The sequence below is a fragment of the Ceratotherium simum genome, chromosome 13 (assembly GCF_057802395.1).
Source record: "Ceratotherium simum simum isolate JZ-2026a chromosome 13, ASM5780239v1, whole genome shotgun sequence".
In the NCBI taxonomy this organism is placed as follows: domain Eukaryota; kingdom Metazoa; phylum Chordata; class Mammalia; order Perissodactyla; family Rhinocerotidae; genus Ceratotherium; species Ceratotherium simum.
Genome location: NC_141912.1, coordinates 3,070,083 through 3,094,171, shown reverse-complemented (window position 1 = coordinate 3,094,171; position 24,089 = coordinate 3,070,083). Strand labels below are relative to the sequence as shown.

The following is a 24,089-nucleotide window of genomic DNA, read 5'->3' as shown; positions in this document are numbered from 1 at the left end:
CATCCCCCACGACAGGATTCCTTAACCTGAGTGGTTCTAAGCACAAACTCTGGAAAAGGCTGCCTTGGTTTGAGCCTCAGCTCTGCCATTTGTATTGGTGAGACCCTGGCCAAGTTACTTCAACTCTGTTAGTCTCAGTTTACCCATCTGTAAAATGGAGATAATAACAAAATCTTACAGACTGCCAGCCCACACTGGGAGAAATCAGCACAAAATACAGTCCTTCCATCAGTGCTTCAGGAGCTCAAGTGACACATGATCTGATTTCTGATGAACTTTGTCCTCAATACATTTTAATGAAACAAATGACTGAATTAATCTACCCTGCAACACATGCATCCCACTTTACAGAAAGAAACAGTGAAAGGCAAATAGAAATCAGACATACCAGCGTAAACAACCCAGACAAGATCAGCCCAGGACCGCTGGGGATCCCAGTATTCCAGACTGTCACTGGGATCTCAGGGAAAAGATTCCAACGTGGCAGGACTGGCAGCCTATTGGGATCTTGCACATCAGGTGGGGCAACCATAGGAGGCCAGACTCCCCTTATGTCATAGATGGGGAACTGAGGCCAAAGAGGTGGAGCAGCTTGTTCAAGGCCACTCAGTCAGTTATTGGCAGAACTGGGGCTGAACTGAGGGCTCTGTACCTCCCTCTGCTGCCTCCCTCAGGTCTCCGAATGGCAGATTCTTCACCTTACCCTCGTCCCTTGTTCATTTGACACTACAGACTCAACCCATTTGGTGAAAAGAATCTGATTTTTACCATAAATTTTGTTCTAATTTTGTACACCTCCATGTATGTTTTTATATCATTACAATCATATTCCAAAACTCATTTATTTTGTTTTCACGGCAATATTTCATTTTTCCATGTGATACTATGCTTGTTGAATTATTTGGAATTGCTCTAGCTGCAAGTGCTATAAAACCATTTAAGCAAAAAAGGAAATGCCCTGCCTCGCATGACTGAAGAACTCAAGAATAAAACTCCAGCTTCAGGCAAAGATGGGTCCAGGTGTTCAAAGGATGTCATTAGGAAGTTTTCTCTTTCTATAGCTTGGATGAGCTTTCCCCAGCATTGGCCTGCAAATGAGGCCAACGCTCCCAACGTCATGGCCCCTGACAGAACTTACACTGTCATAGCTCCAAGTTCAGAAGCAAGAAAAACCTCCCTTTCCGAGTAGATCAGTGAATTTCTGAGTTTACTCTCATTGCATGGCTTGGGCTTTTTGGGGCATGGGACACTGACTGGTCAGGTCTGTCAGGTGCCACTCCTGCGTACTGAGATGTCACCCCTATGAAAACCACATGGCTTGGCGAAAGGGCATGATTCCCAAAGGAAAATCAGGGTGTTGCCATCAGAAGAAATGGGAATAGATGTGGGACAAGCAAAGATGACTGTTCACAACACTTGCCATCTTAACAGCCCAGTGGATGGCCATGGTGTTCTTTGTCATTACCCGAGTGACACACACTTAGGTTGCTTCCAGAGAGGAAACAGGTGCTCTGGGTTCAAATCCCACATCTGCCTCTCTATAGCTATGAACCTTGGGCAAGTGTCTTACTCTAACTTTGCCTCAGTTTCCTCATCTGTAAGATGGGGACAGCAACAGTGCTTGGTCAGAGAGGAGTTATGAGGATTAAATGAGCTAATGATACATGTAAAGAATTCATATCTTCCCCTGGCACACATTAAGCATCCAATACAATACTATTATTCATTATAACTAGCATTGCTAAAAAAACACATTTAATTAAAAAAATTACTTTCACTTTCTATGTATTTCCTTAGAATACGTTCTTGTAAGTGGAATTGCCTGGTCAAAGGTCCAGCTGTGTTTACACTCTTGTTATTTAGTGCCAGATTGCTCTCAGCAGTACTGAGCCAATTAACAGCATCCCAGGCAAAGTGCCCCGGTGCTGGGCAATCCGAGTGATCTCGAGCCCTCTAGTCTTGTCTGCAGCAACACTTTCCTTTAAGGACAAAACAAAATAGCTTGAGCACACGTGACAGCAGAGAGCTGCCTGGGATTGGCCAGCTGTCCCATAGTCCTGCATCGTCCCCACCACGGAACTGCTCCCGTGCCATCTCCTTCCTACATCCACATCTTGCCCCCATTTCCTGGGGCTCACGTCCCACCTCTTGAGACCTGTGCCTACTTCCCTCTCCCACGCTCTTGAGCTGCCAGGGACTACTCTAAAATTCCTGACACCTTTCTTACACTGAGCAACATAAGTCTCTTTCCTCCGTTTTTTTTGTTTCTTTTTTTTTTACCAACTTCCACCCAAACTTAGGCTCTGAGACCTAACTCTACATAACCAAACAGAACTTTCTGAATGCAGAAAGGCCCTGTGCTCTTGAGTGCCGCAGCCACTGGAGGCAGGTGTGCAGTGGCGTGTGCAGGCCTGCTCCCGGGGACATTCGTGGAGGGCACTCCCACCCCCATGCTCCTCTGCAGTCTCGGCACAGCGACTCCCTCCTCCTGGGTACTCTCACCACTGGCCCTCGACTGCTATTCCTGCTGGCTCTCCCCGGGTCCTCCGCCCCTCCAGGGTCGGTGTGGCCCAGGGCTTGGGCCTCAGCCCCCTTCGCTTCCAGGCTGCCCCAGAATGATCTCGTCCATTCCCTGGTTTGATCTCCCACCTCTATGTGGATAATCCTGATAGTTGCCAGTGGGTAGCCCATATGTGCCACATTCACCAAGACCACTTGGACACATTACACCTAAATCTTTATCTCCCAGCCCAGCCCACTGCCCTGTGCTATCTTTCCATCCAGACGCCCACTAGATCCCTCGCTGGATGTTGCACAGGTCCCTCTGAGCAAACACATCTGAAGTGGAACCCACCTTCCTTCCCCAAATCTGTTTCTCCCTGGATGCTCCCCTCAGTGATGGCATCACCATCCCCACAAGGCAGCCAGCCCCCAAACAGGGCTGGGGCGTCTTGACTCTCCTCATTCCCAGATCTAATCTGTCCCAGAATCCCATCAGTTCCTCCCCCAAATCTCTCTGCTGCACACATCTCCAAGGCCCGTTTGGAGCACACTGTTCTTCACTCGGAGGGCTGCAGCCACTCCCAGAGGACCCGTCCTGCCTCCTCTCGCTCTCCTCAGTCCAGCCCTCACGTACACCTGGGGGTCCTTCTCTAATCACTGCATTCACCTGCTTTAAGCACAAGGCTACAACCCCAATCTCTTCATATCTTAAAAGTCAGAAAGAAGACAAGGATGCTTTCTGGCCCTGCCACTATTCAAATAAAACAAAATAAAACAAAAACAAACCAACAAAAACCAGAGGCCCCGGGCTCCTAAGGAATATGTTGTCCTGCCTTAGACACAGATGCGGCTGCACTCACTTCCTTTTAAACAGCAATTCCTGCTGCCCTGCCTACGCCAAACATATTTTCATTTTAAGTGTTTCAGCAATAAGCTTTTAAAAATCAGCAGTCAACGTAACAGGGTGCAGGTGCTATGGGAGCTCACGAGACGTAACAAGGTCCCAGCCCTCGAAGCACTAACAGTTTTCCTTGGAAGGCAGAAGTAACATCCTCGGCACATGTGAGGCCAAGCCGTCTTGGGAAGTCAGGCCTCAGGAACCCGGAAGGCCAGCAAGCAGCCTCCCCTCTGAATTTGCCCGTCCTCTTCTCTCACCCCTCGTGGGAAGGGGCAGTGTCTCCTGGCGGCTCAGAGAACCCGCCTCTGACATTTAGAGTTGGTGACTTCAGAGAGCGTGCAGTGGCATCTGCTTCCCCCTCGAGGCATTCTGGGCCAGCAACCCCACAAGGACCGCAGGGTGAGGCGCTACAGGCTGGGGCTGCTCCCCGTCCACCGGTCATGCTTGGTGCCGCTGCAGCCCGCTGGGTGTGAGGGCGGAGGTGAGTTCATGCTGCCCAATGCATCCCGGAGTCGTCTGTGAAAAGAAGGCAGGCAGCTGTGTAGGGAATTTCTCCTGCACCTGCCTGTCCTTGCCTGTCCTCCCCAAACTCCAACCCCCCATCAAGAGCCAGGGGCCGGTGTCTGCAGGCACAGGAGCAAAAAAGAAACCAGGGAGCAAGCAATAAGGTCCAGTTGGTCAGAAGTTCACACTTTCGTTCCACCTGGTGCTCAGAGGGAGGCACACTCATGCACAGGGCTGCTGCCATCTTGCTGAAGGCCAAACTGCTGCCTGCGATCCCTGCTGGGGCCCCTGGCGGGGTGTGAGGAGTGTGCAGATCTCAGTTCTCTGACCAATACACAGGGAGCACCTCCGGGGATGGCCGCCGCCCCACACTGATGCAGCGTGGACAAGACTGGTCCCGTCCCTGCTTTCATGGAGCCGACAATCTAGTGAGGGAGACAGACATTCAGATGGTCCTAGTGTTTGAAACATGCACAATGAGAATGTGTGTGTCTTGTATACATAAAATACCACAGAGATGTTTTTAAAGCCAGGAGAAGTACAGGGTACAGGACAGGGCTTTCTTAACCAAGTGGGCTGGAAGGTGGCATGTAAAGGGTGATGAAGTGGGGCGAGCACTCCTGCTGGAGAGAGCAGTCTAGACTGAGGCCCTGCACCGGACGGATGGGGTCCTTGGCAGGAGTGGGAAGAAGGTGGGTATGGCTGGGATGTAGACACAGAGGGGAGACGGGAGCCAGAGAGCCTGGACAGGAGGCAGGGTCATACGCTGTGCCTCACAGACCAGCTCAAGAATTCTGGACATTTCCTAAGAGCATAAGAAACCTGTGAAGAATTGATGAGCCTCAAGAGTGGCATTAAAGTGCGTGTGCTTAGAGATTAAGCGTTTTGTAGAAAATGGGTTCTAAGCAGCAAAAGTGCATGAGGGAAAATTATTTAGGAGGTTGTTGCAGTAACCCAGGCAAGAAAAGGCAGTATCTTGGACTAGCATGGTACAATCTTAGATGGAAATAGTAGGCAAATGAAACATAGGAAGGAGGTAGATTCAGCAACATGCGAAGCTTGATTGGATGTGAGTCAAGGTGAGTCCCAGGTTTTATGGCTGAGCATTAAATGAATGTTCCTGCCACTTATTGAGATAAGGGAATGGTGATGGAGGTGTGAGAAGTAGAAGGATGAACTCAAATGATGAAATGTTGAATCTGAGGTGCCTGGAAGACAGTCGAGTAGAATTCTCCAGGGATCGGAAACTTTGAGGGATTCCAGAGACAGAGTCTGACTGGGAAACAGCAGCCCAGGGCACGTTCAGGAAACTACCACAAAAGACAGCAGGACAGAGCTAAAACACAAAAAAGATAGCAGGCCTTGGACCCTGATTGGTGACACAGAAGCCAGGCAGAGCGAGCCAGCACCTCCTTGCTCGCCTGGACCTGCTCCCGGGCTAGGCAGGAAACGTGGACAGCGACTACCTGGAAGGAAAGAGGAGCTTGATGAGCAGCTGTGGATGCAAAAACCGTACAGAGGCCTCAAGGATGACGAGACCCAGGAGAATCCCAGTGAGAAACCAATCTCTCAGGCAGCAGCCAGCTGACACCCCTGGACAAGAAGGCTTGGTCCCCAAGATCACTGAGGATTTCATTGCTACCTATCAGGCTAATTATGGCTTCTCAACGATGACACGGCTTGGCTGTACTTAAAACATACTAGATGTTGCTAGCAATGCTGAGAAACCTCTGTGAAGAGAAACTCCCAAACCCACGGATCTCAAAAAGAGGGGAGGAAAAGGCTTCATGTGGAAGATAGAAATACAAATGTATATGTGACTGGTTTGCCTCCAGACATCACAGTGGAGGCATCCATACACCTTCTATCTAACTTGTCATGATTACGAGATCCTCAGACAGAAGTTAAGGTCCAGCTTTTCAAAGGTAACCAAGGAAATCTTACAGGAGACGGGCTTTGCAGTTATTTGAAGGGAGAATCTGTGGATCTTGCATTAGTGCTTTTGGATGAAGACGAAACTAGGGTAGAAATTGCATATTGAGGTGGCCGAGTGTCAATGGAAGGGGAATATGAGGCTTCAGAAAAGAAGAGGTGCAAGCAGCACAGGCAGCAGCTGTCTCTGCAGCAAAAGCAGCTGGACTGCTGGACCGTCCTGAGCGCACCATGAATGAGGGGGTCATCATCAAAGACGTTTCATCCCACGGATTGTGAGGATGGTGCACTGCTGCTGAATGAGGCTGGAGAAAACCTTTCAGGAGAGTGTTCAAGGTTTGGGCCAATTGGGAAGCTCCTTCTCTTTGACAAACACCCAGGTGGTGTAACCTCTGTGTCCTTGAGAGATGCAGAGGAAGCTGAGCATTGTATTCAAACCCTCGACAGAAGGTGGCTTGGTGGCCGTCAAATCCCTGTCCAAGCATAGGATGGCACTACAGATGACCAGGCCAAGGAGACCCCAAGAGAAAGGGAGCAAAGGCTGAAATTATGGGAGGCTTTCTTCAATGTCCTGAGGCCAACAGAGGCAATCAGTGTTCAAATTCCATCTTTGCTTCAAAGAGCAGGGTCTTCTAGAGTAAGGCATTTCCAGAGCATCCTAGCACACCCAGGACGAATGCTCAAGAAGCAGTAACTAACATGGCATTTAAAGAACCTATACATGGAAATATACTTGAAAAAACAAGATGGGGGAGATTTTGAAGAACATGCTTCTGAAAAAGATGCTAAAGAACACGGCACCAAAGAGTCTGAAGAAGGCAGTTCCAAAAGGCTGAAGAGAATGGTGTCGAAAGAGAACCTAAAATAGCGAGCCTCAAAAAACATTATGAAGAGAATGGCTCTGAAAAAAGTTTGAAGGTGACCCTGAAAAGAAATCTGAAGAGGACAGCCCCAAAAAGGGTCTGAGGAAGATGTCTTGGAAAGAGAAGCTGAAGACTGCTCTGAAAGAGTTTGAAGACAAGTCCAAAAAAGGGGAAGAAAATGGTGTTGAAGAAGAATTAGAAGGAAATGACCCTGAAAAATCAGAATTTGCAGATGGCTCTGAGGGAGTGTTTGATGAGGAATGCTCTGAGAGTGTGAAGATTCACATGAAAAGGAAGAAGAGGCGCATGAAAAAATATCTGATGATGTGTCAGATGAAAAAGAGGAGGAAGAAAATGCCGTGGAAAAGGGTGTGAAGGTGCTGACGAAGAGGAGAAAGGTGATGTAGGTGAAAACTTGTTCAAAGGTGATGATTCCAACAAGGTGTTTGATGAGCAGGATCCAATGTGAAGTTGTACGATGAGTCTGATGAGAAGCGGACTGTGGGTGGTGCTGGAATGTTAAGGAAGAAGGGCCCCATCCACAGCTGCTCTGTCCTCAGTAGTAACGATGATGAGGAGGAGGAAAACGAAGAGGAGATTTAATCTCTTAAACTTTCTTTTAGGGAGACACCTCCATCCACATGTGCCTATGCTTCCGGGTAATTGTTAGCAGTGTTATGTGAATGTGTGCACAGTGACAGGATGCCATCAGACTAATGCTTGGAAATTTTCATTGTAATTGGCACTCGGTGATTTAAAACATATGTTAAACGGCTGTTCAATTAAAACTTCATAGTCATAATGCAAGTAAAAAAAAAAAAAGATGGAAGAAGTAAGTTCAAACACAGGACTAAAACACTAGCTATGAAAAGATTCAACTTTTCTATAAAAAATAGAAACTCTCAAGATGAGTTATGAAATGAAACAAAAACCGAACAAATCCAGCTTCATGCCAAGAGAGCTATCTGAAAACAACATTACCCAAGAAGGTTGAAAATAGAGATGGAAAGATATTAGAAAAGAAAAGAAAGGCTGGGTGAATAATGGTATCAGTCAGAATAGATTCAATAGAACTAGCTGATCCCTGAAATACTGGACTGGCAATATGAAACCCTGAAGACACTCTCTCGTGCACATTGGTGAATATATCCAGGTAACTCTGTAGTCATTTCATCAGCTCACAGCTTCATCTTCTCTTTGCACGTGCTTGTGTCTCCTCGTGTGTTGCTCATGTGATGGGTACGTGGCACAGAGTGTTATTGCCCAAAGTACCAATCAGGAGTGCAGGGGATGGGCTCTTCATTCCAGATGGTTTTCAGTCTCTCAGCCCAGGATGCCACCATCCCCTTTCTTTCTTCTTCTGATGCAATCTCAGGAGCAAAACTGATCTGAGGGGCAAGGACTTTAAATCCACAGAAGTGCAGTGTACCATGCTACAGCCGCAAAGAAAGAAGAGAACTGATTAGAAGCCACACCCTTTATATATCATTCAGTTAAATAATTAAAGAGGGGGCTAGCCCTGGTGGTCCAGTGGTTAAGTTCGGTGCACTCCGAATTGGCGGCCCGGGTTCAGTTCCCGGGGGTGGACCTACACTGCTCTGGTAGCAACCACGCTGTGCTGGTGGCCCACATACTAAAAAATAGAGGAAGACTGGCACAGATGTTAGCTCAGGGCGAATCTTCCTCAGCAAAAAAACCCAGTAATAAAAATAATTAAAGGGGGAAATGGCATGAAACAAACCTTCAAAGAATATTGAACAACTTTAATGCTACAAGGTAACCGAAAACAACTGAGCTGCCCTAGCCTCAGGATGCGGCCTCTATCAGGGAGGTGAGAACTCTGGGCAGCTGGGAGTTCCAAACTCTATTCTGACCAGTGAGATTAATCTGTAATCTTTGCTACTGATGCAGACAATGAACATTACGGTTTTGATTGATTAGACAAATTATGGTACATTCATACAATGGATTATTCCAGAAGTGATTATTACAGCATAATGTGCCACCACAGAAGGTTGTTCAAGGTAAGTGTTAAATGAAAATAAGAAATTTGAAGCAGTATTTGTGGTATACCATTTATGTGAAAAAAAAAAAAACATAAACCTAATAATAAAAAGTATATATGTAAGAACATATATGGGCTGCAAGGAAATACACCAAATTATTAAAAGTGATTATTTTTAAGGGGGGATTAAGAGGACTGACTTTCTATTTTTATATTTCACAGTCTCATTTTTTTTTTTTCTATAATATGTACTTCTGCAAACTGAAAAAAATATAAAGATTTTTTTGAATAAGAGGAACTGAAGCTTGGCTAGCAGCACGTAAGAGACCAGGTGGCAGGTGGAGCAGAAAGTCCAGGCCCGTGAATTACCGTCTCCCTCAGCAGAGCATCACTGAACGGAGTCGCTACCCTGTCTCCTCTCAGAGAAGACCGCTTTCTCTAAGAACATCACTGTCCTCCGTCTGCATCCTTCCCCGGAACCCACACCCTGGACCAGGCCTGCCTTACGAGGGGTAGCTGCGGGGCAAGAGGCCCACACACCACTGTCTACATTTTCAAAGAGAGTTCACGACTGTTAAAGGTGTGACCTCCTCCTCCATCCACAAACGTCCCTTCATAACAACCTGGAAGAACAGTTCCCACCAAGGTTCCCCTCGGGGTCTCCTGGGAGTCCTGTATCAGGATGTGGCCGCCTGACCAGAGCCGGCTCCCTTTTCTCCCTGCCCCCAGCTCTGTCCTTCAGCACGGTGTGCTTCACACGCGGACACCCCAGGCTGCTCAAATGCGCTTTGCCCACTGCTTTCCCCTCCAGACAGCCATCCTCGGCCGCCCCTTGGGCCCAGGGTGCGCACACAGGCAGCATGGCATCCACCTCGGAGAGTGGACTGCAGGTACCTGGAGGGGGGTGTGGGCTCTGGGGAGGGGGCACAGGCCCTGGCTCCATGGACCCCTCACCTGTGGTGGGCATGAGACTGTCCCGAATGCCAGGCCCAGGGCACCTCTGGCCAGGGTTCAAGGGCGACGCTGCCTCCACAAAGCTGAGTCAGTGTGGACGGCTGTACGCCTCCCTCATTACACACATAGGGCCACCTTGGGCGACTCTGTTTACCACAGAGCAGACATCAGCTAACCAGATTTGCCTTAGCTTCTGCCCAAACAATATCAAAGGCTATCATTATAACATGTGTTTTCCATACCGGCCAACCTTTTCAGTGCTGCTAAGTAAAAAATTAAAAAGGGCAAGATGTTCTAATTTCCTGTATCCAGGGGGAGGCAGAGTGGTCTGGGTTTCAGGCTTCTGTCCCATCTCATTTGACCCCTGGGGGACTGTGGGGGAGTGGGCGGCGGGGCAGCCACGGTGGAGTGGGTACCTGGAGGGGCCACAGGAAGTATCGAAAATCTCCGCTGACTCCGGTTTTTGTGTACATCTCGGCCGTGCTGCCCGTGGTGAGCGAAAGCAGGGCCAATTTATCCTGCAGGAGAGAAAGCAAATGCCTGTGTGGGCTCCAGAGGAGGAGATAAACACTCGCTATCATAACTCCAGCACCAAGGTTTCTAAGGAGCAGCAGGGCAAATGTGAGGTCAGGCCCTCCAGGGATGGACAATTGTAACGTTCCCGTCTCTGTGCAGCCCAGCTCCAGGCGACAACTACATCCAATGGAAGGAGCAGAGGGGACAATCAGAGGGACTGACCAAGCGAACAGAAAGCTCTGAGGTGCCCGACTTCAGGTTGAGTGCAGGCTTCAGGGACGCCCCGGGGGAAGAGGCTGAGGCTGAGGCTGAGGCGCTGACCTGGGGTGGGCTGTGAGGGCTGGATGGGGTGGCGGGTGGTGCCGGCACAAAGGACCACTCAGTAAACGGCATCTTTGTGAGTCAGTGTTTTTCTTATATGCACTTATTCTTTGAGGCTTATGGAGTTTAAAAAATCAACTATTTTAGTAAGAAATTCCTAGCTACTTATACTGCACACCTACCAGGTTCCGTGCAGGTGTCCACCTGCGATGCAGGCATTGTGTTACCTTGTTTTCAAGGCAGGAACATGAAGCTCAGAGGTGAACTGCTGCGAGGCCAGGGCTCGCCTCTGTCGGCAGCAGACCCCTCTCGGGAGCCAGGGCTGACCAGTGTGCGCCCACGTCAGCCCTCCCCCAAAACTAGCCCAGGCCCTCCCTGGCCACGCACTAGTTAGCCATGGACGTGGCTGTGTCCCTCACTAGACAAAGAGCCCCATGACTTCAGAAATGACACTTTTCTCACCCGTGTTTGGAACATGGGGCTTTGCACATAGTTGGTGCCCAATCAATATTTGTTTAAATAAAAAGCAAACTAAAAATATAACTTGATGAGATGCCCCTGCCCTCCCCAGTCCTAGTGGTTCTTACCCCAGAGCACGTACCTTCAGGAAGCCGGAGTCGTAGAACCCTGGGATGTCGAAGGCGAAGCCCTGGCACAGCACCCTGTCCATCCAGCCCTTCAGGATGGCCGGTACGCTGAACCAGTACAGCGGGAACTGTGGACGCAGCGGCAGGGAGACACGCTGCAGGCGGCTCAGGCTCCTGTGTGAGTCTACCCGGCGATCCAGGACTCCCGCCCCCTCCCCTCCCCGGGGGCTGGGCAGGCGAGGGTAACCCGTGGGGCAGCACGAGCGGGGCGGGAACATTTCTTCCCGTTCCCTCCGAGACACGCAGTGTGGACATGGTGATGTTGGGGTGGGTGGGTTGACAGTGGTGCTGGTTACTGTTATAGGCGGCTCTGCATCCTCCAGTGACAGTCCCCTTATGCTGGTCCCCGAGCAGGTGGGGAGGTGCTGGGAAGCTGTGGGGGACACTGGCTCTGTGGCAGCAGTCCCTGTGACCGATCCAGTCATGGGGGACAAGAGGAAGGGTGTGGAAGAGAAGGTGCCCCTTTCCATGCCTGAGGGTGAGTTGCTGGCATCTGGGAGTCAGACTGAGTTCAGTTCTGAGAAGCTTCGGATTTTGACACAAGCTAAAGCCTTATCCTCAGACTCCACACACCAGCACTAAGATCTCCCTGAAGGCCACTCTGGTTCCCAGAGAAGCCCTAACACTATATCCAACAATATCATCGATGAAAGGAACACAGACAATAATCTGTTACCAAAGTGGAGAGGAGCCCATGGTTCATGTGCTTTTACTATAAATCTAACTCAGGACTTGGCCTTGAAATCCACGCTCCACAACCTACTGCTGTGTGACGTTAGCAAGTTACTGAACCTCTCTGTGCCTCCTTTTCCTGATCTGAATCAGGCTACTACTAGTTTCCAACTCACAGCCTTGTGGTGAGGATTCAGTGACATATTGCAGTGCCTAGAACAGAGTCAGTGCTCAGAGACTGGTGAGCTATAACAGTAGTAGTAGTAGTAGTAGTGATCAATGAAACTTATTAGTGTTGAATAAAAAAAATAAACTTACAACGTAGACTCTCTGGGCGAAGTATCAGGAAAAGAGGGAAGGCCGGAAAAGAAAAGATGTGAAACAGGGTAGAAAAAAGAAAGACCATTATAGAAAGAATAGGCCTTGGCTTGCTTCAGCCATCCAGTTACATAAGCGGAGGGGAGGACCCAACAGCAGGGAGACACAGGCTGCAGCCATCTCAGGCTCATGTGAGTGTAGCCGGTGATCCAGGACTCCCACTGCCCTGGAGGAGGTGGGAGGAAGGAGGGGCAGCTGACCCCAGGGAGACAGGAAGAGAAGAGCGAGGGAGCTGAGCGTGGTTCTGCTCGGACCGTGTGCCTGATTGCTGGGGCCAGTCTTGCTATAGACCCATGGTCCTGGCATGGCCATAGTAAGTGGAAGATAAACCATATGGCCATCCAGGTCTCAGGACTGTTACCCACCCATGTGTAATGAGGATGAAAAAACATCCTGCACTTTGACCAGAGTATCAGCTCAAGGTCACTTGGTAAAGGCAGGGATGGAGCCAGGAGGGGTGTGTAGAGGCAGCCTAGGTTGGGCAGAAGGGAAGGGGTGAAGCATTCCCTCCTCCCATATGTGCAGGTTTATTTTATGAAGGGTTCGTGAACTTCACCTTTCAGGATGAGTTGTTTCATCTGGAAACTGGTCACATTCCTGCCCCTCACCCCACATGTGGGCTCAGCGCCCCCGTGAGCATGGTGGTCTTGTTCTCCAGCCCACTCCCTGCCCTCAAGCAGGCTGGAAAAGAGAGAGAGTCTGGACCAATCAGATCCTTTCCTTGGAGATTCTGGATCTAGAGACTCCAGTCCCTTGTGTGTAGCGAGGGAGAACAGAGCCAACGTGCAGAGGGAGAGCAGCAGATGAGACACAGAGCAACAGAGAACAGAGGTGTCCAAGCCTCTAGGTCCACTATCGCTGAAGCCCAGCTGGTCTGTCCTTGGGTTCCAGGGAACCCAAGTGACCAGGGCCCTTCAAATGAATTCCCTCTTTTTTCTAGTTTGACTTGGATTTCCGTCAACCCAATGACTCCCAAAAAGCACGTGTTTATTTTGCTGCCAGGCTCCGGTCACCTCCATGACAGCACGCCTGTCTAGCAGTGGCGGGAAGTGGCCGTGGTCAGTTACAGCCCATAGAAGCAGTGTCCTGGGCGGGCTCCTCCTGCAGTGAACCACCAGTCTGGGACAACTTGTGAACGAATAACGGAAGGTGGGCGAGTGAGGCAACCAGCGAGAGGAAGGAACAAAAGAAGACTCTCCTCTTAATGATTAGGGTATTCAAGGCAGGAGTTGCATTTTACCCGAATTACCTTGATAAATACTCGTGTAGACGAACCTGGTTTTCACGCAGCCTCTGCATGTCTGGGGTGGGAATGGGAGGGGAAGGAGGCAATACCATCCGCATGATTCAGACATTTCGTGGATCGCTGGGCTAAAGGAAAGTCCGTACTCTTTACTGGGGGTCAGGACTCTGAATGAGTGATAGTGACTACGTGGATCTTCTTACCCAACTGGATGTAAATAAGTGTGCTGGAGTGCTAAAACCATTAATGCCACGTCTACGAGCATGAAACTCAGCATTTGGAAACAGTTTGACATAGAATGAATCTAATTCATTATACTGATTAGAGGAAAAACAAACCTGAAGTATCACTAGATCAGCTTCCTGCACCTTTTTCTGCTCGTCAATTATGTCGCTGGTCAGAGACCTCTTCTTGCAGGCTTCATATGCCTCCACCCCATAACTGAAGAACTCAGGATTAGAGAGAGCACCTGGAGAGGAAGAGGCCAATGCTCTCGCTCTCAGCTGAGCGTCCAGGGCCCATCCCGGCCGATCCCACTAGCATCACTGTTACCTGGACTCCCCCCAAGCAAGTCACCAGACAGTCACTGAGACCCGACCAGGCCCCTGGCCCTGGGGTCAGGCTATGGAAATAAAGAGAGAGAAAGCTACCGTCTTATCTTCAAGGAACTTACCGTCCTTATCTTCAAGGAGTCCTTATCTTCAAGGAACTCGAAGTCCAGTGGAAGTAGATAAATAACCAAATGATTAACATGCAAAACAAGATTAGTCAGCTAGCTCAGTCTAACATTGTGGCCAGATAAGCCTCCCATGCCAGAGTCGAGATGCATGTGGTCTAACTCTGGAGTATAACAGGTACAGCGGTGGCCCAAAGGGGCAGTGACCAGCTCTGCTTGGGTGGGTTACAAATGCATCCCTGGGGATTGCCTTTCTGAAGCGGGCTTTGAAGACAGAGCAGGAGGTCACCAGGCAGCCTGGAGCACTGGAGGGAACAGGAAGGACGTCCTGGGCAAAAGAGGCAGAGAGGGCAGGGTGTCCACTGACCGGGCCAGCCCAGAAAAGGGCCACCAGGAGCACATCTGAGGACCTGGGGCGAGAGGCAGGAGGGCTGCAGGTGATGTGAGTGGAGCGATGGGCCAGGTCTCGTAAGCCTTGCTGAGAAGCTTAAACTTTTCCTGCACATGTGGAGCCATATGGTTTAAGCAGGAAAAATACATAAATGCTCCGACTTGAGTCTGGAACAGCTGACTGTAGCAGCAGCGATTCAAGAGCAGGCCTGGTGGGGAAGGGTGAGGTTGGGCAGGAGCAGTGGGTGGGAGAGGTGTTTGGGGCTAGAACTTCCAGCACCACCTCCGGCAACTAAGAGGAAAGGTAAGTTATTTTGATCCGCGCCTTTAATCAGGGTCCTGTCAATGAGACGCATTCATCAGAAGGCATTAATCAGTACTAGTAACAGGTTACTAGTACTTCTCCATGACTCAGGACTTCCCACCCACCAGGTGCTGTGCTCCACACATGACCTTTCCTACCTTCATAACAGCCATGAGTCGGGGTAATTCCCCCGAGGAAACCAAGACTGAAGAGAGGCTGAGGGACTAGTTCAATGCCACGGGGTCCTAAGTGGCAGCAGAGTGGGACGACGATGGAGAATACACTGGTAACTGCTTTATGAAGCATAGACTATCTCTAGAAGGATATGGCGCAAATGGGCACACTGTGATCTCGGGGACAGAGAAACTGGCTGGCTGGGGCACAGGGATACGAAAGACTTGTACTGTAGACTCTTTTACCTTGAGAATCGTATATCACATGCAATGATTAGCTTTTTTCAAAACATTTTTTAAACTAAAGAAACACAAGATGAAAGTTTTAAAAAAACAGAGCGCTTATGCCGTGACTCACCAGTGATATCCTTCCTCGTGGCCCTCGGCTCAAAGTCCATGGCGTAGAGATCAGAAACGGTGACGGTGCAGCCCTGCTGGCTCAGTTCATGCACCGCCACTCTCTTCAAGGATGCATTGAAAGACCTGGGTTCTTGGTGTGCATAAACGATGAGCACTTTCTTCCCTAAATCCGGAGAAGAAATAATTCCTCTTGAAGAGCAATTCCTCTTAATCAAAATTCAATGAGGACTAAGACGAAAATGAAATGTGTAGGTGGATCACAGCAGTTGAAGCTAAGAAACCTTTTTTATGGGTGACAGTTTTAAAATAATGAGCATTTTTTAATCCATATTAAATATCATAGCTCATCATTACTTGCATTTACTAACACAAATATACAACACGTCAAATTACGATTCCTCAAAAACAACACCACTAAGTTCTTTAAAAGCCCGACCTATTTTGGTTATCCTCTATGAGAAGTTTTAGCCCTGTTCCCTAATACCAAAATAAAAAGCTACCATAATTAATCTCCTGTGCTAACCCTGCACATTGGCAGGCGTCAGCTACTGGCACACAGCTCTGCTTTCTTCTCCAGGCCCTTCGAAATTTGACACTTAAACAAGGTAAGAAAAATTGGACTCAGTTCCAGGGGGAAGCAGGGCCCACATGGAGCCCCGCTTTTCGGTGGTGAATCTGACAAGACGCTCTAAGAAGAGTCAGGTCTTACAGGTCCTGGCTGTGCATTAATACCAGCAGCCTCTGAAGCAGAATTTTCCTCGTTTATAAGATTCTGTGAGATTATGTATTGATTTCTTCTGGGAGGCAGCTTTGGTGATTTGCTTCACTTTGCCCTGGTAACATCGAAGACTAAAATGTTTTAAGTCCTGATTTAAATTTTTCAGTTTAGGCCTTTAAGCAGAAAATACAAATGTTAATTTGAAGCAAACAGCTTTGGGACACTCAACTGAGTGTAAAGGTTGAATTTCATGAGTTAGATTAATGACCAACATTCTTAACTTCTCAGACTCATTTGTTATATAAGCACTCTACTTGGGGGCTTATTAGAATGGATACAAATGAAATATCTACACCAGTGGTTCTCAGCTGGGGGTAGTGTTGCCTCCCAGAGGACATTTCACAATGTCTGGAGACATTGTTGGTTTGTCTGCTAGGCAAGAAGGGTGCTATTGGCATCTGATAGAGACCAGGGGTGCTGCTAAACATCCTGCAATGCACAGGACAGCCCCCACAACAAAGATTATCTGACCCAAAATGTCAGCAGTGTTGTGGTTAAGAAACCCTAATCTACACTATAATGTGTCAAAGAAGGTGGATCTTTATGTTCTGAAATGAAAAGATTTTCATGTCACATTGTTGAGAGAAAAAAGAAGTTGCAGGATGGTGTGCATGTGTGTGTTTGTGTGTGTGTGTATGTGTGTGTCATGAGCAGAGACAAAAGTAAAGATGGAGTCATACTGAATTTTTAACTCTGGTTACTCCAGGGGCTCACTTACTCAATAACTATTTATTGAGCACCTACTATGCCTTGGGGATCATTCTAGAGACTAGAGGCAAAGACAGGATAAGCATGTCCCTTACTTTCAAGGAACTTACGTTCTGGTGGGGTTGAAAAGGACTGTGGGAATTAATAAAAGAAACCTTAACTAAATTGAACTCGAGAAGGCCTGCAGGGGGAGCTCTCATGCCCTATCACACATCATCAATTACACCAACCAGGAAGAGACAGAGGCTTGCATCTTGGACAGGAAATACAGCTACTTCCCTACTGAAGGAAGATTTCTGTCCCCACCCGCAACAGCCCAGCCAATGAGAAATTACCAGCCCAGCCAATGAGAAATTACCAGCCCAGCCAATGAGAAATTACCAGCCCAGCCAATGAGAAATGCTCCAGCCCAGCCAATGAGAAGCTGTTGACACTCTGAGCTGTTACTTTCCTCCAATGGACTTTCCTTTAGAACAGCCCCTCCCTATTCCCCCTTTTTCTCTATAAAAGCAGCTCCTCCTCTTTGTTGGATTTACATATGGTTTGCCAAAAGCAGGCCCATCCTGAATTGCAATTCTTTTAGCTATTTCTGAATAAACTCGTTTTGAGGCTTTTCAAATTAACAGGACAATAACATATATAAGAAAATACAAAACAAGAAAATCCCAGATACTGATTCTGTAACCATGGACACTTTAGGGTTGTTTGGATTTTTTATAACAATGTATTCAATCTCTAATTAAAATTTTAAGAAGTTTACTCCATAGCTAATAATCACCTGCCATGTTCTAGGAAGATGGATTTTTTTCTCTCTGAAAACTGCCAAGAGGAGGCTCTGCTGTTAATCCTGGGCACAGAAGGATTCGATGTAGCGGGGCCCCAGGCTTTCAGGTGTGGTTGCTCTCCTCAGTGACCCCAACAATCTGTAAGAGAAAACGAACACTCAGGGAAGTGGGGAGATGCAATGGTGAAGTCGAGGTACTGACTCCAGGCCTCACTGCCGCTTTGTGAAGAACATGAAAACATGTCAGAAGAAAGACTTCTCAAGAGAGGCAAGGAACCCTCCGGAGATTTAGGCCTCAGAGGACAAATCATGCAGGGTATCCAAACCAATACTTTTTTTTTTTTTGAGAGGACTCAGAACCTTCTGTGAAGGTGGCCACAGTGAAGAGGTCCTGCGAAATGAGACATCAGATAGCAAGAGGACTCAGGCCTCTCCATACTTCCTCCCTCTCCCAAGTATTCCCCTCCGATGATCACTGTAGCTGAATAGATAACGGGCAGGGGTACTGGTGGGAAATTCATAGCTACCATGTTTACCAGAGTCTACAGAGCCCCAGCATGGCTCAGAAGAGCAAGAGAGACCAGTATATATGTGTGATGGCTGGCACATAATAAAGCTCTGGAAGAACGTTAGTTCTCCCTAGAGGGCCTCAAAGGCACAAGGGAGGCCGCAGTCCTCACCCCTGGCTAGCCCAGCCCACAATAACTGGCTTCATATGGAAGACATGGTGCCTCCAACAAAGCTGCTCCCACTGCCAGAACCAACCACTCAGAGCCTGGGACCCGGGGCCAGTATGGGGACGCTGCAGGATGCCTGTTGTGTCCAGATGACAGTTTTAATATATCAGCGCATCTTTGATGCATGATAACACAAAGAACAGAGAGACAGACATCCGGCTTATCCATGGCCATGACTGGAGTTTGGAACAGAGCCTGAATTAGCTCCTTCCTGGGCCTGTCATACCTCCAGCTGTCCAGGAGCATCAGGTAAGGGGCTGAGATATGCAGAATACTGCCAAGAAGTGAGGGCAGGGGCCAGGGGGCAGGGGAATGGGCTGTACCCCAGGCTGGGTGCCCTGAGGGCAAAAAGGAAAAGAGTTTAAATAATTGTGGCTGGAGCTGAGCTGGGGGCAGGCAGGCACTTAAAGTGGAGAGGGAGCAAACAGCTCTCATCAGACAGAAGGTGGAAACTCCAAACACCTTTATACCCTAAAGGTGAGTTTAAGTCCTTTCCCATTGGCTTAAATTGACTATTGATTGAACAGTTAGGAGCCCGCCTCTGGCTACCCGACATCCGCTCTCTTGTTCTTTAAGAAGAGTCTCTGAATTTATTCCAGTGTCAGTGTGCCCAGCTAAACACTACATTTCCCAGCCTCTTGCACTCAGGGGTGGCCAATGGGGTATAAGCAGAGGCCACTGGGTGGGGCTCCTAGGAAGTATCCTTAAAGGGGCTGACTTAGCTGGGGGTGTGGGGGCATACCACTTTGGCCCTTCCCACTGGCCTTCTGAGATGGACTGTGGAGTGATAGCTAGGGCTCAGTCAGCCATCTTGCTATCCTGAGAGTAGAGGCTATGGACTGAGGATGGTAGAGCATAAATATGTAAGGAACCTGGATTCCTGATGCTTTCTTGGAGCTGTGAGATGGTTCTGGATTGCCAACCTCCAGACTTCTTTACATGAGAGATCAAATTCTGAATTGTTTAAACCATTGGAGTTGACTCTCCATTACTAGCAATGACTGGGTCGCAATTCCTCACCAATCTACTCATTCATTCAGCTGGGCCACCAGCCTGTAGGAGGGCTCACCCTCTGGCCAGGTACTGCACTAGGTGCTGAGGCCGCAGTAGTGAACAAGACAGGTGAGAATAGAACTTTATACTCTTGGGGTGGGGAGATGCAGACAAAGAAAGCAACCATAAAGATCTACATAGTGATAAGTACTAGTAATAATGCTAAGTAATAGTGACAGTGATAAGAAAATAAAGTACTTTAGTGGATAAAACAGCAGGAGTGTGTTTGTTTTTTTAGGTAGGCAAGTCCAGGCAAGTATCTCTGAGCAGGGCTGTGAATGATGATACGGACCAAGCCATGCAAAGATCTGGGGGAACAGAGGTCCAGGCAGAGAGAAAAGCAAGTGTCAGAGGTGAGGTGGAAACTGGCCTGGAGTTCAAGAAACATCAAGAAAGCCTGTCTGACTGGCCTGTGGTTAAAAAGAAGAGTTGGGGGGTGGGAGATGCAGTCAGAGAGGTGGGTGGGGTCTGTAGGACAGGCTAAGGATTTTAATCTAAGCCCAACAGAAAGCTGTCGGGAGCATCTTAAGGGGGAGAGTGATAGGACCTGATGTAGCCGGAAAAACCCGGGACCCTGTCACTGTAGCCGAATCAATGAACACAAACCAGGGATCGAGGAAAAGAAAAATGGTTTAATTTTGCCAGCAAAATGAGGCTGCTGTGGGCTCATGCCCCAAAATCCAGTCCTCCTGAGGCATTAGGAGTTGGGGTTTTTAAAGGAAAGTCTGTGGGAAAGAATGTACTGTCTAACCATTTGTTGGGGAAGTATATTGTGGGGTTCCAGACCTCCGGCGCCAGGCCAGCTGTTATTCCTGTCTACAGGAGATTTAGGGCTCCATCAATCAATCTTCTCGAATCCCCCGAAATTTGGCCTTGGGGAGTGGACGGCAACTGCCGCCAATTAACGATTACAGTTTACAAGGTTTTAGGTGGGGGAGGGGAGCTGCGGCTTGGCAGTTCGGAGTCCTCCCATCAGCCTGCATTCAGCTGAGTTAGGGAAGGTGCAGGGGTCCTCTGTTTGTCTATCCCTGTGACGAATGGTGGATTCAGTGCCAGGAACCGGGAGTTGGGAGCTTCAGCTTCTTGATAATTTCGAGATCTCAGTCTCCCTGTAACAAACCTCAAGAACTGGTAATTAGCCCGAGTTTCAGTTTGTAGCCCCCTGGGCTTTTAACAATTTATTACCTCCACTTGCCTTGTGGAATTCAGGGACACAAAGGGTAAAACAACCAATATCTGCAAGTGAATGTAACTTAGAGAAGCAGGGAAGGGGGAATGAGCGCTTGTTGGTTTTAACCCCATAAATGCTGGGTTCAGTGCAGGGGAACAGACATCAGGGCCGGCATCACTGATTACCTTTAAAAAGGTTACTGCGTCCTGCAGGTTCACCTGCAGGTTCACGGGACACCTTATCCCCTCCCGCTGGGGGAGGACCCAAAGACATTTTGGTTTGGATCAAATGCTTTAGTTCTAATGCCTACAGTAAGGCACGCATCCTTCTGTATCCCCATGCCTCTCCATTCCCTATTGTTTTGCTTGGCCCAGTTTACACAGCATCACAGGCCTGGCCACCTGAGGCATTTGAGCCTGTGACTCCCCACCTAGTCCAATTCTCTTAGTTGTACAGAATAAGAAACTGAGGCCCAAGAAGTAACAGACTTGTCCAAAATAAGAGAAAAGACTCAGATCAGGCTCTAGACTCGCTGCTGGTTCTTCACTTCTGTGTCCTTCGCCTTCCTCAGAGCTCCACTCCACAGCAGTAACAGTTTTCTCCTTTGTTAAGTACTATGCACTTACCCACGTTTAGAGGAAAAAGGAAGCATGCGGTTATTAAACTACATATACCACATCCAATGGGCTCTGATATTTTTGATGCACATTATTTCATCTTAATCTGCATCCAGAAGCTATTTTATGATGTTTTCACTTTATTTCGTATGCCTTTTTTCCATAGGGTCAGGCCCCATGCCTGTCATTCCTACGTGGTTGACACCTCGTTTATGACTTGTTTTACCATTTTCATGAGACTCCATGCCCCTATTTACTCAATCGGCTCTGGCTAGGAGTGAAGGAATTTACCTCAGGAGGTGATCAATGACTTTACTCTCCTGCCTACACGTTCCTTGAGGCATACCAAACTTTGGAATGCAACGACACATCTCACTCATCCGCCCCCATGCCCTAGTCTTTGAGGCTAACCACATCACCTAATACTTTCTCTTTTGACATTTCTATAGAATAGTAAAATAGCTAAAATCGTATATAATGGCCCCACACAGACACTTCCATGCAGCTCTTTACTGCTCATGGGTCCTGTCCCCATGCTGAACACGAAATAAAGGTGCACAAACAAACCAGCAGCTTGTGTCTGAAAACTCTTTTTCGACGGGTGACTCAGCAGCCCCACATCAATGCTAACAGCTAGATAAGATTTCACAAGGTAGCAACACCACTGTCTGCATGCCCATTTGTGACATTTCTCTATTCCTGGGCACTTAGATTATTTCCATTCTTTTTCCAGAACAAAAATAGCACTGCTAGAAGCGTGTGTTATTTAATACACGTTCCCTTTCATGTATTTCTTTGGCTGATATTTTCAGAGAGATTAAAACTTAAAGAAGCAGATTTTTTTAGGTTCTGTTACAGACTGCAACAATATCCTTGACAAAAGCAGAGGGCGCGGTCAGGGCAGCCCTGGGCGCCGCCTCGGCCTAAATCCTGGCACCCCCTTTACAAACTGGTCTTGTGCTCCTTGTCTCCTCGTTGGTAATACGCGGGCAGTCACGGCACCGACTTCACAGGGTGGAGGGCAGATGAAGTGAGAGGGTAAGCACCTATACGGGCCCAGCATGGCGCTGGCTCCGGAAGAGGTAAGTACAGTCCCAGTTGCGAAACGTTCAACGCCTGCCGAGACAAGAACCACGGGGAACACATGTTCCCAGTCTGGCTGGGAAGTGAAAATCGGCGACCTCTCCGGCCCTGCAGTCTCTGCCGAGAGCAGGCCCGGGGAACTGTCCCTCCCAAGTTCTGGGTCCCCGGCGGTTGGAGGCACTCACCCTCCAGAAAGCGGACGGCCAGGGAAGTCTGGAAGACTGGACGCCCTGGAAGTCCAAGACTCGGACCTGCGCCGCCGGAGGGTAGCTGTGGGCGATCCCGCCACGTGTCGGCCGCGCGGAGCCGCGCACTCGCGCTCAGCGGTTGGGAGCGCTGCGGAGGCCGCACTACAGCCCGGCCGGCGTGAACTGGGGCTGCCGGGGCTCGTCCGCCCCGCCCCCGGCCTCTTGCCTCCACTCAGTGGCGCCTCTCAGCCCCGCCCCGTGAGCTCCGCCCCGCCCACTCCCCCTTTCCAAGGTGGCCCTCCGCCCCTCCCGCTGAGCCTCGCCCCGCCCACTCCCCCTTTCCGAGGCTGCGCTCCGCTCCGCCCCGCCCCGTGAGCTCCGCCCCGCCCACTTCCCCTTGCCAAGGTGGCCCTCCGCCCCTCCCACTGAGCGTCGCCCCGCCCACTACCCCTTTCCGATGCGGCGCTCCACCCCGACTCCTAGGTTCGGCCCCACCCGGAGAGTCTCCCTTTCTGAGGCGACGCTCCTCCCTGTCCGCTGAGCTTCGCCCCACCCGGAGACTCCCCCTTTCCGAAGCGACGGTCCGTCCGGACCCTGGAGCTCCCACCCCGAGACTCACCCTTTCCGAGGCGACGCTCCTCTCTGTCCCCTGAGCTCCGCCCCACCCCGAGACTCCCCCTTTCCGAGGCGGCGCGCCTCCCTGGCCTCTTTGAGGCGACGCTCCGCCCCGCCCCGCCCCTTGAGCCCTGACACCTGAGGCTCCACTGTGCCACGTCCAACTCCCTTATGTTGGAACAGGACGTGGATTGTCTCCGGGCAGGTGGCGACTGGGGAGCACCCAGTGCTGGGAAGAGGGGGCGCCCTCCTCCCTAGGCAGGTATCCAGGTTTAAAAATGAAGGTCCATGGCTTAACACTTAGCCATAAAAAGTAATGAACTGTTGATACACCCAACAGCATGTGGGAAGCTCCAGAGAATTATGCTGAGTGAAAAAAACCGAACTCAAAAGTTTCCATACTGTATGATTCCATTTATGTAACATTCTTGAAATGACAAATTATAGAAAGGGAGAAAAGATGAGTAATTAACTGCCAGGAGTTAGGGAGGGGTGGCTGTGGCTATAGGAGGGCAATAGGAGGGACCCTCGTGGTGATGACCCTCGTGGTGATGAAAATGTTCTGTATCTGGCTGTATCCATGTCAGTATCCTGGCTGTGATATTGTGCTGTAGTGTGGCCAGATGGTTTCATTCGGAGAAGCTGGATAAAGGGCACGTGGGATGTGTCTGTTATTTCTTACAACTACACGTGAATCTACCATTTTTTTTTAATTAAAAAAAAAAAAGAAGGTTCAAGGCCAAAGATATCCCCTAGAAGGCGGAAAGGTACTGAGCCAGAGCCTGTGGCTGTGTGTGAGGGGGAGGGGTGCTGGCGAGCAGTTTGGGCTAATTCTCTCTTTTTCTCTTTTTTGCAGCACTTTTTGGTTTGTGCCACCTCATTTGGTAGCCCACCTACCATTGTGACTTCCCCAAGGACCCTCCCAAACTCTATACTTTGGTTTCTGGTGTCCTAGGATAGCCCTATTCAAATAATAGAGCTGAAGGAAGGTTTTTGCTATGTTTGTAATGTTCCTAA

General features: G+C 49.2%; 1 protein-coding gene and 1 pseudogene across 4 annotated transcripts; one reads left to right on the top strand and one right to left on the bottom strand.

The window, feature by feature from the left end:
• Positions 1 to 273: 273 nt before the first annotated feature.
• Positions 274 to 22,644, bottom strand: NQO2 (N-ribosyldihydronicotinamide:quinone dehydrogenase 2). 4 transcript variants are annotated; one of them, XM_087437927.1, is made up of 7 exons: positions 22,455 to 22,641; positions 17,603 to 17,747; positions 15,337 to 15,501; positions 13,774 to 13,904; positions 11,097 to 11,210; positions 10,075 to 10,176; positions 274 to 8,132 (listed from the first exon to the last, which is right to left on the bottom strand). In XM_087437927.1, the coding sequence occupies exons 2-7, from the start codon at positions 17,607 to 17,609 to the stop codon at positions 7,956 to 7,958; spliced, it is 696 nt and encodes a 231-aa protein (XP_087294053.1). In that variant the 5' UTR covers positions 17,610 to 17,747; positions 22,455 to 22,641; the 3' UTR covers positions 274 to 7,955. The 4 variants fall into 4 exon arrangements, 3 of the variants coding, with proteins under 3 accessions (XP_087294053.1, XP_087294054.1, XP_004432221.2); XM_087437928.1 differs by lacking the exon at positions 11,097 to 11,210 and having other exon boundaries at positions 22,455 to 22,644; XR_015553923.1 differs by lacking the exons at positions 13,774 to 13,904; positions 15,337 to 15,501; positions 17,603 to 17,747; positions 22,455 to 22,641 and having other exon boundaries at positions 274 to 3,916; positions 4,104 to 8,132; positions 11,097 to 13,767.
• On the top strand, positions 5,184 to 6,704 carry LOC106799994 (17S U2 SnRNP complex component HTATSF1 pseudogene; annotated as a pseudogene).
• Positions 22,645 to 24,089: the final 1,445 nt, after the last annotated feature.

Coding starts and splice junctions, on each gene's coding strand:
- NQO2 (XM_004432164.3), bottom strand. CDS start 11,612: ATGGAAAGGGGCACCTTCTCTTCCACACCCTTCCTCTTGTCCCCCATG. Junction 10,177..11,096: donor ACGACTCCGGCTTCCTGAAG/GTACGTGCTCTG, acceptor TCTCTCCTGCAG/GATAAATTGGCCCTGCTTTC. Junction 8,133..10,074: donor ACTTCCTGTGGCCCCTCCAG/GTACCCACTCCA, acceptor TTGCGGCTGTAG/CATGGTACACTGCACTTCTG.